This window comes from Pelobates fuscus, chromosome 2, assembly GCF_036172605.1.
Source record: "Pelobates fuscus isolate aPelFus1 chromosome 2, aPelFus1.pri, whole genome shotgun sequence".
Lineage (NCBI taxonomy): Eukaryota > Metazoa > Chordata > Amphibia > Anura > Pelobatidae > Pelobates > Pelobates fuscus.
Window position 1 is genome coordinate 394819361 of NC_086318.1, and position 16886 is coordinate 394836246.

Genomic DNA, 16886 nt, shown 5'->3' on the forward strand with positions numbered 1-16886 from the left:
GCTATGACTGATCTGTTCACCTCAATAGTACAGACGCATAATCCGACATGGGCTGATTGCCAGCAGTTACTAATGACTTTATTTAACAATGAGGAAAGGACAAGAATAAATCAAGCAGCCATTAAAGCATTAGAGGATAGAGCCCGTGCTTTGAACCAAGCCAATCCAGCAGCATGGGCCGCGACACACTATCCCAACACCGATCCCGATTGGAACGTAAATGGTGCTGATATGGTTCAACTCAGAGCCTATAGAGACGCTATAATTGCTGGCATGAAAGCCGGAGGAAAGAAAGCCATTAACATGTCGAAGACAGTTGAGGTGATCCAGAAAAGCGATGAAGCGCCCAGTGTCTTTTATGACCGATTATTGGAGGCATACCGCTTGTATACCCCCTTTAATCCGGAAGACGCAGACAATTCCCGAATGGTTAACTCCGCCTTTGTCAGCCAAGCATACGGAGATATTAAGCGCAAGCTACAAAAGTTAGAAGGGTTTGCAGGTATGTCCATCACCCAACTAATGGAGGTAGCAAATAAGGTCTATATGAACAGGGATACAGAAAGTAAGAAAGAGGAAGAGCGCAAGATGCGTAAAAAGGCTGATATGCTAGCGGTAGCGATCGCAGGCGTAGATAAACGGGGCCCAGATAGAGGCAATAATAGATGGAGTAGGGAGCCTTTGAGTAGGGATCAATGCGCGTATTGCAAGGAAGAAGGGCATTGGAGGAACGAATGTCCGCAAAGAGAGCAGTACGAGAGAGACCAACCCAGGGCAGGCTACGGAAACTTTAGAGGTAGAGCGAGAGGTAGAGGAGGCCCCGGAGGGAGTAATGGTTATAGAGGGAGTAATGGGAACAGAGGAAGTGTTAGGGAAGACAGGTATATTCCAGCAGCGCAAAGGTCCCGCGATAGAGAAGGTAGGGACTTTGTAGGATTGGCTGACACTGTCATGGAGGACTATTGATACCGACCGGGCTCCATCCCCCTTGGTCGAGCGGAGCCTATGGTCGATGTATCAATAGGGGGGAAAAGGAGTGCGTTCATGATCGACACTGGTGCTGAACATTCAGTGGTGACTAATCTAGTTGCTCCTCCATCTGGAAGGACTATTACTGTGATAGGAGCAACTGGAAGAAGTGCTGAAAAACCGGTTCTTAAAAGTCGACTCTGTACATTGGGAGGCCACGTAGTAAAACACCAATTCCTTTATATGCCTGAATGTCCAGTCCAATTGCTGGGACGTGATATGCTATCAAAATTACAAGCGCAGATTACGTTCCTACCAAATGGAACAACATCCTTAAAGTTTAATGGACCTTCAGGTATTATGACTTTATCCGTACCAAAGGAAGAAGAGTGGCGACTTTATACAGTGTTGACTAGCCAAAACCCTAGGAGTGATGAGACATTGTTTAACATACCAGGAGTTTGGGCAGAGAACAACCCACCAGGACTGGCCCGCAATATTCCACCAATAAAAATTGAACTGAAACATGGGGTTTATCCAGTGAGCCTAAGACAATATCACATTCCGCAGAAGGCTAAGAAGAACATCCAATCCTATCTGGATAAGTTCATACGGTATGGTATCCTAAAATTCTGTACTTCCCCCTGGAACACCCCATTGCTGCCTGTTCAAAAGCCCGGTACAGATGAGTATCGACCTGTACAGGACTTAAGAGCAGTCAATGATGCGGTTGTTAGCATACATCCAGTTGTACCCAATCCATATAACCTGCTTGCTTTAATTCCGGGCGGGGCTACTTACTTCACAGTCTTAGATCTCAAAGATGCCTTCGTTTGCCTCCGAATTGCCGCAGAAAGCCAATGTATTTTCGCTTTCCAATGGGAGAACGCTGTAACGGGCTCAAAACGCCAAATGACTTGGACAAGACTGCCCCAAGGGTTTAAAAATTCACCTACCCTATTTGGTTCAGCTCTAAGTCAAGATCTACTGGATTTCGAGTCTATCCCAGGAGAATGTGTATTGTTACAATATGTAGATGACTTGTTGATAGCAGCAGTTACAAAAGAAAAATGTCAGCAAGCAACGCACGATCTACTACATATTCTCTGGAAGGCAGGATACAAGGTGTCCAGGAAGAAGGCTCAGTTGTGTTTGCCAACTGTCAAGTATCTGGGATTCCATATCTCTGAAGGTCAAAGGATTATGGGGCCAGAGAGAAAAGAAGCTGTCTGCCAAATACCAATACCCAAGAATAGAAGACAAGTGCGAGAATTCTTGGGGGCAGCAGGCTTCTGTAGGATATGGATTCCCAGCTATGCGATACTGGCAAAACCTCTGTACGCAGCCATCAAAGGTACAGAGCACGACCCCTTCTTATGGACCCAAGAACAGCAAACGGCATTTGAAGATGTGAAGAAGGCTTTGATGAGTGCCCCAGCATTAGGTCTACCTGATCACACACGACCATTCTACTTATATGTACACGAGCAAAGAAGAATGGCTGTGGGAGTATTGACACAGTACTTGGGATCATGGCAAAGACCTGTTGCCTACATGTCTAAGCAACTGGATGCAGTGGCCAGCGGACTTCCACCTTGTCTAAGAGCCGTAGCTGCAGCCGCCCTGCTAGTAGCTGAAGCCGATAAACTCACTCTGGGTCAAGAACTTTATGTACGAGTCCCACATGCAGTACAGACGTTGTTGGATTACAAAGGAAATCATTGGTTTAGTAACAGCCGTATGACCAAGTATCAAGCAATGTTGTGTGAAAACCCAAGAGTGCATTTAGAGACTGTAAACACCTTAAATCCAGCTACCCTTTTGCCGCAACCTACTGAAAGTCAACATGATTGTTTGGAAGTAATGGATGAAGTATTTTCAAGTAGACCAGATCTTCGTGATTTTCCCATCCAGAACCCCGATGTTCAATATTACACCGACGGCAGTAGTTATGTGAAAGAAGGGATCCGCTATGCAGGATATGCAGTGACAACAATAGACAAGGTGATAGAAGCTCGGCCACTGGCGAAAGGAACATCAGCACAAAAGGCAGAATTAATAGCACTAACACGAGCGTTACAATTGGCTGAAGGTTTAAGAGTAAATATCTATACGGACTCTAAGTATGCGTTTTTAACCACTCATGCCCACGGAGCTTTGTATAAAGAAAGAGGACTACTGAATTCAGAAGGCAAAGAAATCAAGTACGCAGCTGAAATCCTACAACTATTGGAAGCAGTGTGGGAGCCGAAAGAAGTCGGTATCATACATTGTCGAGCGCATCTGAGAGGAGATGGTGATGTAACCAAGGGAAATCGGATGGCAGATAGTGCGGCTAAGCGTGCTGCTGAATCAGGAAGACAGGAGTATGTGGGGCATATAGCTGCTCTTATACCAACTCCACTGTCCCAATGGACTCCAGTTTATACAGCTCAAGAAGAGGAGTGGTTAAAGACTGAACCGGGAAAGTATTTGGAGAACAAGTGGTATCAGCTAGAAGATGGAAGAATAGTCATACCAGCATCACTAGCGGTAGAAATTGTCCAAAATTATCACAACGGGACACATTCTGGGAGAGACAGTACTGAAGAATCTCTCAGGAAACATTTCTACATACCAAGATTGTCCAACTTGACTCAGGCCATTGTACGCAGATGTGTAACGTGTGCTAAGAATAATGCAAGACAAGGACCAGTAAAGCCACCAGGAGTCCAGTTTATGGGGGGACTCCCCATGTCCGATCTACAAATAGACTTTACAGTAATGCCTAAATCGGGTGGACATCGTTACCTGTTGGTAATTGTGTGCACCTATTCAGGCTGGGTAGAAGCATGTCCTACTCGTACAGAGAAAGCAGGAGAAGTTGTAAGATTCCTGCTACGAGAAATAATACCCCGATATGGACTACCCTGTTCTATAGGATCGGACAATGGTCCAGCTTTTGTTCATCAGTGCCTACAACAACTGACTCATATGCTTGGTATAAAGTGGAGGCTTCATACTGCATATAGACCCCAGAGTTCTGGTAAGGTAGAGAGAATGAATAGAACTATAAAGAACCAGTTGGCTAAAATGTGTCAGGAAACCCAACTTAAGTGGAACGTTCTCTTACCCATAGCTTTATTGCGAATCCGCAGTACCCCTACCAGAAGGATGGGCCTCTCTCCTTTTGAAATCATGTATGGGCGACCACCTCCCGTACTTGGTAACTTAAGGGGGGACTTGAGTCAGTTGGGAGAAGGAATTACCCGGCAGCAGGTTGTAGAGTTGGGTAAGACTATGGAGGAGGTACAGAAATGGGTACAAGATAGATTACCTGTGAATATTTATCCCCCTGTTCATAGTTATCATCCAGGAGACCAAGTGTGGATTAAAGAGTGGAATAATGTACCGTTAGGGCCCAAGTGGAGAGGTCCTTATGTTGTTCTTTTGTCTACCCCTACAGCGATAAAAGTAGCCGAAGTAACTCCGTGGATACATCACTCCAGGGTTAAACCAGCAGCAGTCGATTCTTGGCAAATTACAGCAGATCCAGAGAATCCCTGCAAGATCCGGTTGAAACGCACTACTCAGTCGGAGTAACGAGGAATTATTGTGGATTACAAATTTTATTGTTACAGGTGTGAGTGAGAAGGCCATAATAAAGCCTGTCCGCTTACCAACACATAGTGTATAAGCCAGGAAAGTCTCGAAGGGACACCTGTGAAGACGAGCAGAACTCCATTCCCTGCAGCCCTCACATCCTGGAAGCTGAGGTTCCATCGCACGGACGAAGACTGAGGATGACGGCGAAAGATGTGCTTTTGATTGTGTTTATTTATATGTGTTTTTATATTCAGGAAGGTAGAGGTACCGACACTCCTAGCTGTGAGGTATGCATTAAGACTACGAGAACAGGTAACCATATTTCCCAAACCCTAATTTGGCATTCACAATACGAATGTAAAGGAGAGGTATCAAGATGTAGATACCTAAATATAGACTATAGTGTGTGCCATTTAGGAGTAGGAGAACCTAAGTGCTTCAGTCCAGAGTATCAACCTCGTACAATTTGGTTGACTCTCAGGAATGGAGATCCTCAGGGGACCCTAATTAATAAGACGGTGTTAGAATCCGTACATTCTTCGGGTGTTCTGCTATTTGATGCATGTAAGGCGATATCAAGTGGTAGAAAACCGTGGAATGTATGTGGGGATCTTAGATGGGAGAGGACGTATGGGTCTAATGATAAATATATTTGTCCCAGTAGTAAAAATAAATATGTGAGTCCTAGATGCCCAAATAAAGACTATAACTTTTGTCCATATTGGTCTTGTGTGGGGTGGGCGACTTGGGGACAGACAGTAGATAAAGACATGATAGTGACTAAGTTGCCGACTAGCCCTTATTGTAAGTCTATGGAATGCAACCCAGTCCATATACTTATTAATAACCCCGACAAGTTCCTAGATAAGTATGGAAATTTATTTGGGTTTCAGATATACGGGACGGGTTTAGATCCTGGGACATTATTGTTTATAGGAATAGAGACTGATACGGTATCCTCCCAGACTCATCAAGTATACCATTCCTTTTATGAAGAGATGAGTATAGATAATAAGATCCCCCATAACGCTAAAAACCTGTTCATTGACCTAGCTGAAAGTATTGCCGGTAGTCTTAATGTTACCAACTGCTATGTGTGTGGAGGTACTAACATGGGAGACCAATGGCCTTGGGAAGCAAAGGAGGTAATGTCCGGTTCTGAGGCAGTTGACCAACTAATATCTACACAAGCCGATTATCATTTGAGTGTTAGAGGTAAATCTGAGTGGAGATTAAAGACCTCCATCATAGGTTATGTTTGCATAGCAAGGAAAGGAATAATGTATAATACTTCTGTAGGAGAATTAACTTGTCTAGGGCAAAAAGCTTATGATGATGATACTAAAAATACAACTTGGTGGTCGGCTTCAAATGTCTCAGAACCATCTAACCCGTTTGCTAGATATGCCAGTTTAAAGGATGTGTGGTTTGATTTATCCATCACATCTACCTGGAGAGCCCCAGCAAATTTGTACTGGATCTGTGGTAAGAAAGCCTATTCGGAGTTGCCACAGGACTGGGAAGGGGCATGTGTGTTGGGTATGCTCAAACCATCCTTCTTCTTGTTACCGATTGAAACAGGTGAGACTTTAGGTGTTAAAGTGTATGATGTGAATCATAGGAAGAAAAGGGGACCCTTAGAGATAGGCACCTGGGAAGATAATGAATGGCCTCCCCAGCGTATCATAGATTATTATGGGCCAGCCACGTGGGCAGAAGATGGTACCTTTGGTTATAGAACCCCAATTTATATGCTCAACCGTATTATAAGATTACAGGCGGTGGTTGAGATTATTACTAATGAGACCTCACAAGCACTCAATCTTCTAGCGAAGCATAATACCAGGATGAGGACAGCAGTGTACCAAAATAGATTAGCCTTGGATTACCTTTTGGCAGTAGAGGGAGGTGTATGTGGGAAGTTTAACCTGAGCAATTGCTGTCTTCAAATAGATGACGAAGGGCAAGCAATAGCTGAGCTTACTAGCCATATGGTTAAACTAGTGCATGTGCCTACTCAGGTATGGAAAGGGTACAATCCAAGTAGTTGGTTTGGTAGCTGGTATGAGTGGTTTGGAGGGCTTAAGGCAGTGGTAGGTGGAGTCCTACTGATTTTACTGTTGTGTCTACTCCTACCGTGTCTTATACCCTTAGTAGTTAGGTCTGTGCAAAGCCTGATAGGAAGTATAGCAGAGAGGAAGGCTGCTGCACAGATAATGGCGATATATAAGTATAAGGCTCTAGATCAAGGAGAACCAATGCAGGAAGATGAGTGTTAAAAGATTCACATCATAAGATAAGTTTGGTCTGGTTCATGGTAACCTGAGGTATATGCAAACCAAGGTTAAGTGATGCCTCAAGTAATTGTGAAATATCAGAGGCATCAAAGGGGGGAATGTGATGTAATTCCAGTAAAATACAAGTTTAGCAGGCTAAGATTGCCACAAGGCATATGTATGTATATGTGTTTGTAGTATCAGTTAGTTAATTACACGTAGCTAAGATACTGTTATCACTGTACTGACCAGGTGCAGGAATGTAAGAACTGGAATTACGCGTCCCTCTCCTTTGTATCAGATGAGCCACGTGGTTAGACCGGATGGATGAGTTTAGACTCTATTTATTAAATAGGTTAAGGGTATGTGTGGGTGTAGTTAATTGTGGGAGGAGCTACAGTGCTATATAAGGAATGTACTCTATGTATTCAGTACTCAGACTTTGCTGTATTTTGGTGACGCTAGTCCCTCTGAGTCCCGATCGGTGATCCAATAAAGAATCTCTTCCTTCCTGAAGAAACCTGTGTCCATCTCTCTGTGCTTGGCTTCCGTCAGTTTCTCCGGTATCACCACCTCACCCAAACTTTCCAGCTTTTTGGTTAAACTTTATTACATTTTTAAGATGGCCTGGATCGATGCACTCCAGAAAAAATAACTGCTAATTTAAAAAAAAAAAAATCTCACTCCCTGGAAACATTACATCCCCACTTTTCAGGCCCGGATTAAAGCAGATCTGTTACCATGTGAACCCCTTTCTTAGCTGATGTGTGCATGTTTTTCCACCTAACATCCTCCCCCCCCCACACACCCCCCCCCAACCAATTTCCTGCGATCAGTTTTACTTACATTTTTTTCTTCTACAGACATTGCCACTGGGTTTAATGTAATCGCTGCCATCATCAAAAACCTAAGATGGCGGCGCACGAAATGCCATACTCTGCAACGAGCAGTAACCAAGGGACCAGTGATGCTACCACTACCGCTGGATTTTTTAAATATATTTTTTATTTGCCACCTTACATACTCCTTTTATTCTCCCATAACAAGAGACTTGACTCGGTCGTTTTGTTTTAATTTGTTTTCCATAAATTATTTTCTTATTTTGCTGATAACGAAAAAATATCACGTATTAGGTAGAAGCTTTATTGTTCTCTCCTAGATAGAACACACTTTCAATGTTAATTTTCCTAGTCTCTATAGTAACAAACATCTATAATCAATTTCTCCTCCTACTTAATAATAGATTATCCCTGATATAATCAGACTGTGTCTTATCCAGCATATTTGCTTATTTTTGTCATACTGTGTTTTACAATGTTCTTTTCTAATTATAAAAGAATGTGACGCTTTACTTATCTACCACTTTGACAATCCTTGTTCTACATATTCACAGTATGATTGCTTTCTTATTGTACTGTTTGATATGTGCTCTGTCGAGGTCACGTTTTCAATAAGAATTTACTATTCAAAAAAAGAATATAAAAAAAAAATGCATTTATAGATATTAAAATTTATTGTAGACATTGTATTTTTATATTCAACGTAAACAATGAACAATTTACAAAGACAATCACAATATAGTTACCATAAAACCATGTACATGTAACAAAAAATATTTACAAACAACCCCATGGCCCACACAAAATCCTACAATATAATAAAATAGTATAAAAAAATAAAGATAGAAAACTGTCTCTGCCATGCAAATCCAAACAAAAATAAACGATTTGCTAATTATTCTCTCAATTGGCATTCCAGATACAAATATTTGAAGGTTAATAAAGTTGAATGAATAATTGTAAAGAGGTATTCATGTGATGGTTTGACTACAAGAATAACTATTGAAACATCATATAAATGTGGGTGGAAAAAGGCATCCTTAATAGTTTGTCCAGTAAGCCATTTAATCTGCATATTATAGTGTGTTTATTGCACCCTTTTTGGTATTAAAGTCAGCCCTTTCTAAATGAAAATACAAACATTTTATAGAGATCTCATCCGCCAGAAGAAAAATTATTAGTAGTTCCTCCTGTTTAGGGTAACAATTAACATTTTTAAAATGCAGTCATTAAATGTGATTTATCTTTGAAATATTAAGCTATAGAAGCAGACAAAACCTCCAGTGTAAATATCCATGTACATTTCATCCTGTAATCATAAGTATCTACTAAAGAGCAGGAAATATTCACACAAAATAAAATAAAAACAGCTACATTAAATAGTTACTTAAACCATCACAAATACTACAGCCTGCTGTACTGGTTATTATGCCAGAAGTACACTGCCCCGGTTACTGGTAATGGGGCAAACCGTTTTGTAACAGTTGGTCCTCTTGGCTGGGTGCCAACATCCTGCTGTGGTCAGTGATATCGATCCTGCTGTCTATTCATTGTCTGAGAGAGTCAGCTGACTGCTCTATTCTATTCTATTCATAGGACTATGCACAGAACTGACATTGGTGCTGGCAGACAATACACCTATGTAGGGTGTCATACGCCTCGTGCAGCAGAGGGGTTAAACCGTATGTGCAGCTTTTCAAAGCAAAACGCTGTACATACAAACTCCAGCCCCCATGACCATTATACCATATATTGGTCAAACAAAAAAACACTTTCCCATGTTAGACAGTGGTGCTTTTATTATATATTTGATGTATTTATTATTAATGCTTGTTTGTAGTTAAAATGGTTTTCACCACAGGCTTAAGGACAAGTCATCAACAGGTCATGCCACAGGAGCCTGAGAGACTCTTAATTTATGTCAAGTCAAACGGTTTTAAAACAGTTTGACACAGAACTGGAAACCGGGTCAGACGTCTGATAGCATCATAACCACTACAGTGGGCCTTTAACCCCTTAAGGACCAAACTTCTGGAATAAAAGGGAATCATGACGTGTCAGACATGTCATGTGTCCTTAAGGGGTTAAAGGGTCACAAAGCCTCATAGCCACTTCATCTTACTGATGTAGTTATGGTGAAAGTCACAGTCACAAAAATGTTTCATTTCACTTTTTTTGGTGTGCATGATGCAACCTGGCCATCAATACTCTCTTCCTGTCTGGCAATATCAGTTTTGTGAAACTTTTGCATCTGGTGTCTATACACAGAGCACGCTAACCCCATAGGCTTTGGACAGGCTGCCTGTGGCTGAGTTAGTTGCACAAACACTGTCAAAGTTCCTGCTGCCCAGCTAATGTAACTGTTTATTGTTTGATAAAAAAATAAACACAAAACCTGTTAGTCAGAGGAAAAAAAACAAGCCACTCTGTCGGGAGTGTATGCCCCATCAAATTGTGCGTGTACCTGTTGAACTTCAACTCCTGTCATGCTAAGTGAGATTCTAACTTAGGCTATTGGGAGTTAAACTTCTGCGAGGGGAAATATAACTAAATTCAAATTAAATTAATTTGTTATGCTTCAATGTAAGAATAAAATGGTCAGTAAATCCTATAAAGGAACATTATAGTGTCAGGAATACAAACAAGTATTCCTGACACAAGTTTTAAAAACACAGTTAAGGTGACCAACCCCCTTGCCTTCATTTTAAAAGGTGATTTTAAAACCCTTTCTTCCAACGCGACACTGGTCTCCCTGCTGCTTGCCCTCCACATGTTCCGCCTCTTTGGCCGAGAGCAAATCTGACAATCTCAGCTAATCCAATGCTTTTTAGGAAAGCATTCGGGAGGTCATTGGGCATGCACGACAAAACACCATGCTACGCCAATCAGTATTTCCTCATAGAGATCCATTGAATCAATGCATCTCCATGCAGAGCGTGGAGACGCTGAAAGTCACTGCTATGCAGCAATGACCCAGGAAACACCTCTAGTGGCCGTCTGAGTGACTACCACTAGAGATGTTCCAAGGCTGCAATGTAAAAGCAGTGTTTATAATAAAAAAAAAACATACACACCAGAAACACTACATTAGCTGTACTTCTTCTGGTGACTAATGTCTCTTTAATACGCATTATGCCACTTTCAGTGTTTGTACTTTTTGGAGAGTGCAGCAAGATTGGAGCAAATAGTGCCAAAGTAACAAAGATGTATATAACATTATTTAATGTATACATTATATGTACACTGATTTACACAACTCCCATAAAGCACAACTGGTCACATGTGGACATGTCCCCTGCACACTGCTGAGCATTTTGTATCAGGAGAAAAGAACAAATATGATTACAGATAAGTAACACTTACCAAACAATTTTGCTTTGGCAAAAGGTGGAAAGAGCTCAGTCTGTCTGAAGAGAAGCTTGTGTAATTGCCAGAGTTCTTTATGTAATTTTTTAAAATCGCTGTACCTCTTCCAAGTAACTACCTGAAGCGGGGGGAAAAAATGCAGTTACATCAATATGGAAATATAAATTAAATCTGCTCGGCTACCTGTATAAGATCAGTCACCAAATATTTAGAACAAAGGCAAGTATATTAATAAAGGAAATAAAAATAAACTATGTAGACACATCAGAAGCTAGCTTCCATGGAAATAACTTGCAGGAGTTTAATGGAACGATGTAGCAATAGTCTGTTCTATGTTTTAATATTGTCATATGAAGTATAGAAGTTTTCAGGTCCAAATCCCTTTGTGCCACCATGCAATTCAGAGATTTAACACATGGGGCAGCATCCATCATCATGCCTTGTATGTACTAGCAGGGTTAGATCTCTGCTGGGAGACCCAGGTAGCACTGTCAGGTAGGGCCACGTTTTGGGTCCCCACACTGACTGGTGAGCCCTTTAAACTGTGGTTGAGCGATCCCGTTTAGCCATGGACCAGTAATGTCATTCATAGTGTAACTATGATGCCCTCAGAGAGAGGGAGACAAGTATGGTCTGAAAAGATACACACACAAAAAAAACACAAAAAAGCGAACAAGCAAAATAAAGCGCTAATAATAAGCGTAACCTGATAATATATAGAAGTATAAAAAGGAGCGCTGGACCTTTAAAGTGCAAATAGCTCAAAAACAACTAAACAAAGGGAAAAGGTGCACTGTGCCTTTAAATACTGTGCGAGGTATGATAAAGTGCAATTAGGTAGTGCACCTTAAAGTGCAAACAGTGATAATGCCAACAATAGAGGAAATATATATCAAGTGCACTTTAAAATGCACTACCTAATTGCACTTTATCATACTTTGCATACTATTTAAAGGCACAGCGCACCTTTATTTCAATGGTCTGAAAAGACCCTGATCCTTACATGTCCCCTTCTTGAAAATGATTGCTATGGAGAGCATAAAAATAATTAGCAGAGCGAGATCTCCCTCTCATTCTGCAAACATTACAGTACACAGTGCTGTTTACCTAGATGAAATGCTTCTGCAGATATCAGCAGTGACGCAAGCGCAGGCAATCAGCAGAGGGTTCGTGTAGTGTTAGGGTTGGTGTTAGGGCTGGCATAGGGTTAGGAATGGAAACCGAATCAAATTATGACACTATTCAATATAGTTACATAGATTATGTCACATGATATAGTGTTTCTATGAAATAAGCAAAGAGGCATTTCAATATGGGGGCACACAGTATACACACAGTATACATGTGTGGTATTGTTGTACTTGGGCAATGCAGCAAAACACAAATCAAGAGCTTCTGAAGTAGCAGATCACACAAAGCATGTGAAACTAACTATAACAATGCAATATGTATATGGGAAATAAATATTTATCACTAGATTTGGCAGAAACTGCTGACGAAAGAGCCAAGGGAAAATACATAAAGTGACACTATAGTCACCAGAACAACTACAGCCTAATGTAGTTGTTCTGGTGAATATAACCTCCTCCTGCAGCATTTTTGCTGTAAACCCTTCCTTTTCCAAGAAAAGGCAGTGTTTATATTGCTCCCTAGGAAAACCTCCAGTAGCCACTCCTCAGATGGCTACTAGAGGTGCTTCCTGGGGCAGTGCTACACTTTCCCCATAGAGATGCAGATTGGCAAAGTTGGTGTTTGGCTCCGCCCCCACCCCCTTGACGATCTCAGCCAATCAAATGCTTTTCCTATGGGAAATCTGCTGATGTCAGCCAAGGAGGCGGGGCAGGGCTGGCAGACCCGCGCAGCCCTGAAAATAAGGTATGTTTTTTTACCTTTTATGGGGGCAAACCATCTAAATGTTTTTATTCCTAAACCAGCACTAGTATTGCTCTTCCTGCTAACCAATAGAGATAAAGATTATTATCCCCTATACATTCAAAAAAAGAGAAAAAAAAGGCGTGGGAGTATGTGCCTTTGAGTACTTGAGATTTGCACGCATGAAACGCGTTGAGACACAAACGATGTCTTATGTAATTTGTGCCCTGTATTTGGGCACTTATTTAGATGATATGTATTCTGAATTAGAAAGGCTCTGCTGTGGCCACAGTTATTAATAAGGACAGTTCCTGGATGAAATGCAGATAAATGATACAAGTGTTCAGGTGACCGCCGTAAGGGTCATTCAAAGTTGCATTTTCAAGTGAATTTGGGAATACTACTAGAAGCATTTGTTGTGTTGAGCTATATCAATTGCTTTTGTCGGATTTGTTCATTGCAAACAATTGAAAGTCTGTAAATTTTGCAATTGGAGTGGAATAATTTTGATTAAAACTGTATATTTGTTTAGCGTTCTAGGTTCTGTGACTGCTGTTAAAGGGACACTATAGGAACCCAGACCGTGCCATCTCAGTCTTGGTGCCGTGTCCCTGTTCCCTTAACCCTGCAATGTAAAAAACTGCAGTGTTAGGACTGCCTCTAGTGGCTCTCGACCAGACAGGCACAAGAGATGCTTCCTGCAGTTCAATGGAGTTTGACACAGTGAAAAATGCCTTTGGGATAGTGTGCAGGTAACTCTTATTTTGTTTCCATTATATGTACTGGGACTGATGTGTACTATAGTCATTGCTGTTGCCCAGGAGTAGTGGAAGCTTGAGCACTGGACTTAATCTTGTATATTTGTTTGTTTTGTATTGCACAGCCATGTTACAGTGCAGCTGCATACCCCTATTAAGGGTTTATAAGTATGTAGGGGTTTTACTCTGTCTCATTAGAGATTTTTACCTGAAGCTGAAAAAAGCTAGGTGAATTGTTAGCGTAGGACTAGCTTAAAGAGTTTTGTCTTGACGTGGCAGATGAGCTTACACTAAAAAAACCTCCAGTTATTTAAATGTGCGTAGGGGTTTGGGATAGCGTGCAGGTAACTTTTCTTTGGTTTTTATTGTATGTACAATAGTCATTGCTGCACCCCGACATTAGTGGAATTTGAGTGCAAGACTTAATTTTGTATAAATGAAAAACAAATAAAAAAAATTTACATTTGAATTAGATTTATTTTTGCAAAATGCTTTGGGGGGAAATCTATCTAAAGAGAGATATCCAATTGAAAATGCCACTATTACACGCACTGTACTGTCCAAGGGTAAAATAAAAAAATTCACCAACCAATAAAATTCATGCTTACATCATTCCCCATTATACCCAAGATGCCCAGGTCATAGAGAGCAAAGCCCTTTAAAAATGGGGACATGCAGTGTTTGCAGTTAGTGTCCACTTTGTGAGCTGCAGTAGTATATACTGTTCTTGCGAACTTTGTGATTTACTACGCCGAAGAATTTATTTAAAAAATAAATCATTAAAAAGGTTGTACATTTCTAACAACTAGAACTCGGCAGCAAGAGGTGAGTTTTTCAGGATAAGATTCTAATAATTGAATATGGATACTTTATATTATGGGCAGGTACTCAGAACTTCCCAACTGGCATAAAAGCAATATTATTATTTTTTTCTCCTCCCAACATCATTATAACAAAATCCATATAGAGAGAGGAGTGGAGGTGACATTCAAGCCGAGGGACAATTCCCATCAACAAAAATGGACAGCGGTGGACCTCTTAAGAGATATCTTATGGGAGGAGAATATTACCTCTTTAAAGACGCCACTGTATTTGAAAACAAATTTTTTCAGGTAATGCATTTTTATTATTAGTATATATGTGTATTTAAACAAATATTTATTTAAATAAATTTCAAATAATTATAGCAAACTGCACTTTTTTTTTTTTAAATTAAAGTTTTTTTTATTTTGAAAAGGTAGAAAGAAATGGAGGTACATGAAGTAGAAAAGGGGTACTTTTTAATACCTAGACAATAAACGCAACACCCCACCTACTTGTCTAGAACAACCAGTTTCAAAATCACATGCTATGAGGGCATGTATAAGTACAGCACAAATATTGTCAACACCCAGATACACACAATATATACACATACACAAATACTGTAAAGACACTCTGTTGTATTTGTAGTGGGAACTTTTTCAGTTCTAACCTTTGCATTCATAATGGTTTTCCTATATCTTCCCCTCTTGATAGTCCTGCTCCATTCTGACAAACTGGAGCAGGTTCATAATAGTGGTCTTAAATAAAAATCGCTATCAATCTAGACTGGTCTGCTTTTTAATTGAAAATAACTGGAAATGCAGATCTACAATTATGAAGTTTTGTTTTCAGGTCTCAGAAAATGGCCAGAGTATTCATATTTCTCGACGCACACCAGTAATAACTCTGGCCATTGCCGCAACAGAACCATCTTTACCACCCGACTTCCTTTTGGTAGCGGAGGATTCATTTCAACAGCATGAACATCAGCCAGCTCAGCCAATGACTCTAACAAGGTACCACTTCTTAATTTCTGTTATGTTAAAGGAACTATTTAGTGTTTGGTTGCCTGGGCAAAGTCTGCCATTGCAGGAGTCTGTAGATTTCATTTTACACCTTATTTGTTTTAGTGCATATCCAATGCAGACGGTTAGCACTGCGGTGGTTAATGAAGAGACAAGAAGGCTGAAGGTGACCTTGATTACCGGTACAACGTTTTTCTTTGAGCCGGAAGACAAATACAGTGAAGAGACAAAAACATTTTACATATACCTTACTGAATTGCTGTCCAAGAAGGAAAAAGATCAGGTATGTATTCTATGCCTGCTACTTTTTTTTATTTTAGAATAATGGTGCTGTTAGATATTAATCATGTTTTATATATTGGAAAACGAAAGTTGAGCCAAATGGTTTAATATGGTACACCAATGAACTGGGGATAACCCTAAAAGGGAACTATGTGAATGAATGAAAGAGAAAATGGTGTACTTTGGGGACAAAGGGATGCCAGCTTACTACCAGACTGGAAGGTAAATGAAAAATAAATAAAATTTTATTGATTAAAATAACACAATGCACTCCCGGCAGTTGGAGGGCACACACCTACGTTGTTTATGTACATGTACAACAGCCAAGTTTCATATGTTACCAAATAGTTCTTGTTTTTCTTCTTTTATAAATCGTAAAACTAAAGTTGACAAATCGTAACTCGCAATATCTCAGAGTATTAAGGTAACTAATACATCAGTTTAGGGAGCAATGGCGGTGAACTTTAGACCACCATCCGCCGCATGGTTATGCGATGGACAAGTTACACGCACTCTGTATACAAAGTGTATGTCAATCGTTGTTTGAGTTACGAAATGTACTCGACCTATGCATGTTGTTATCTCTGTCAACATAAATAAAGAATTTAAAAATAAATAAATAAATAACACAATGCATTAAAAACAAGTATTCAATAAGCAGGTAAATAGTATAGTCAAATTTTCATCATACGCTTTGGTGAACATTTGACTATATACTATTTACCTGCTTATTGAATAGCTGTTTTTTAATGCATTGTACATGAACACCAACACCACTGTATATAAAGGCTTTTTCACATTGTGTTATTTTAATCAATACCATTTATTTTTCATTTACCTTCCAGTCTGGTAGTAAGCTGGCATCCCTTTGTGTTTAGACTACATCCCAGTCCCCATAGTACACCATTTTCTTTCTTTCATTCACAAGTTTTAAATAATTACTGAATCCTAGATCAGCTCAATTTTTATAAAGGTTTGCTTTGGGATATAAAATGGTAGATCATAGTTTTTGATTTCTGCCAGTTTCACCATGTACAAATATGATACCTATTCACGAACTCATGTGAATACTCCCTTCTAGAATAAATTCTGGATATTTTACTTGTATCT

General features: G+C 40.2%; 1 protein-coding gene across 1 annotated transcript in view; it reads right to left on the minus strand.

Annotated features, from left to right (window-relative positions):
- RPS6KC1 (ribosomal protein S6 kinase C1) overlaps positions 1-16886 on the minus strand; it is a 154799-nt gene that overhangs the window by 124913 nt on the left and 13000 nt on the right. Inside the window, exon 3 of the mRNA XM_063443840.1 lies at positions 11033-11153. Within this exon, the coding sequence (XP_063299910.1) occupies positions 11033-11153 (121 nt within the window). The remainder of the gene's footprint in view (positions 1-11032; positions 11154-16886) is intronic.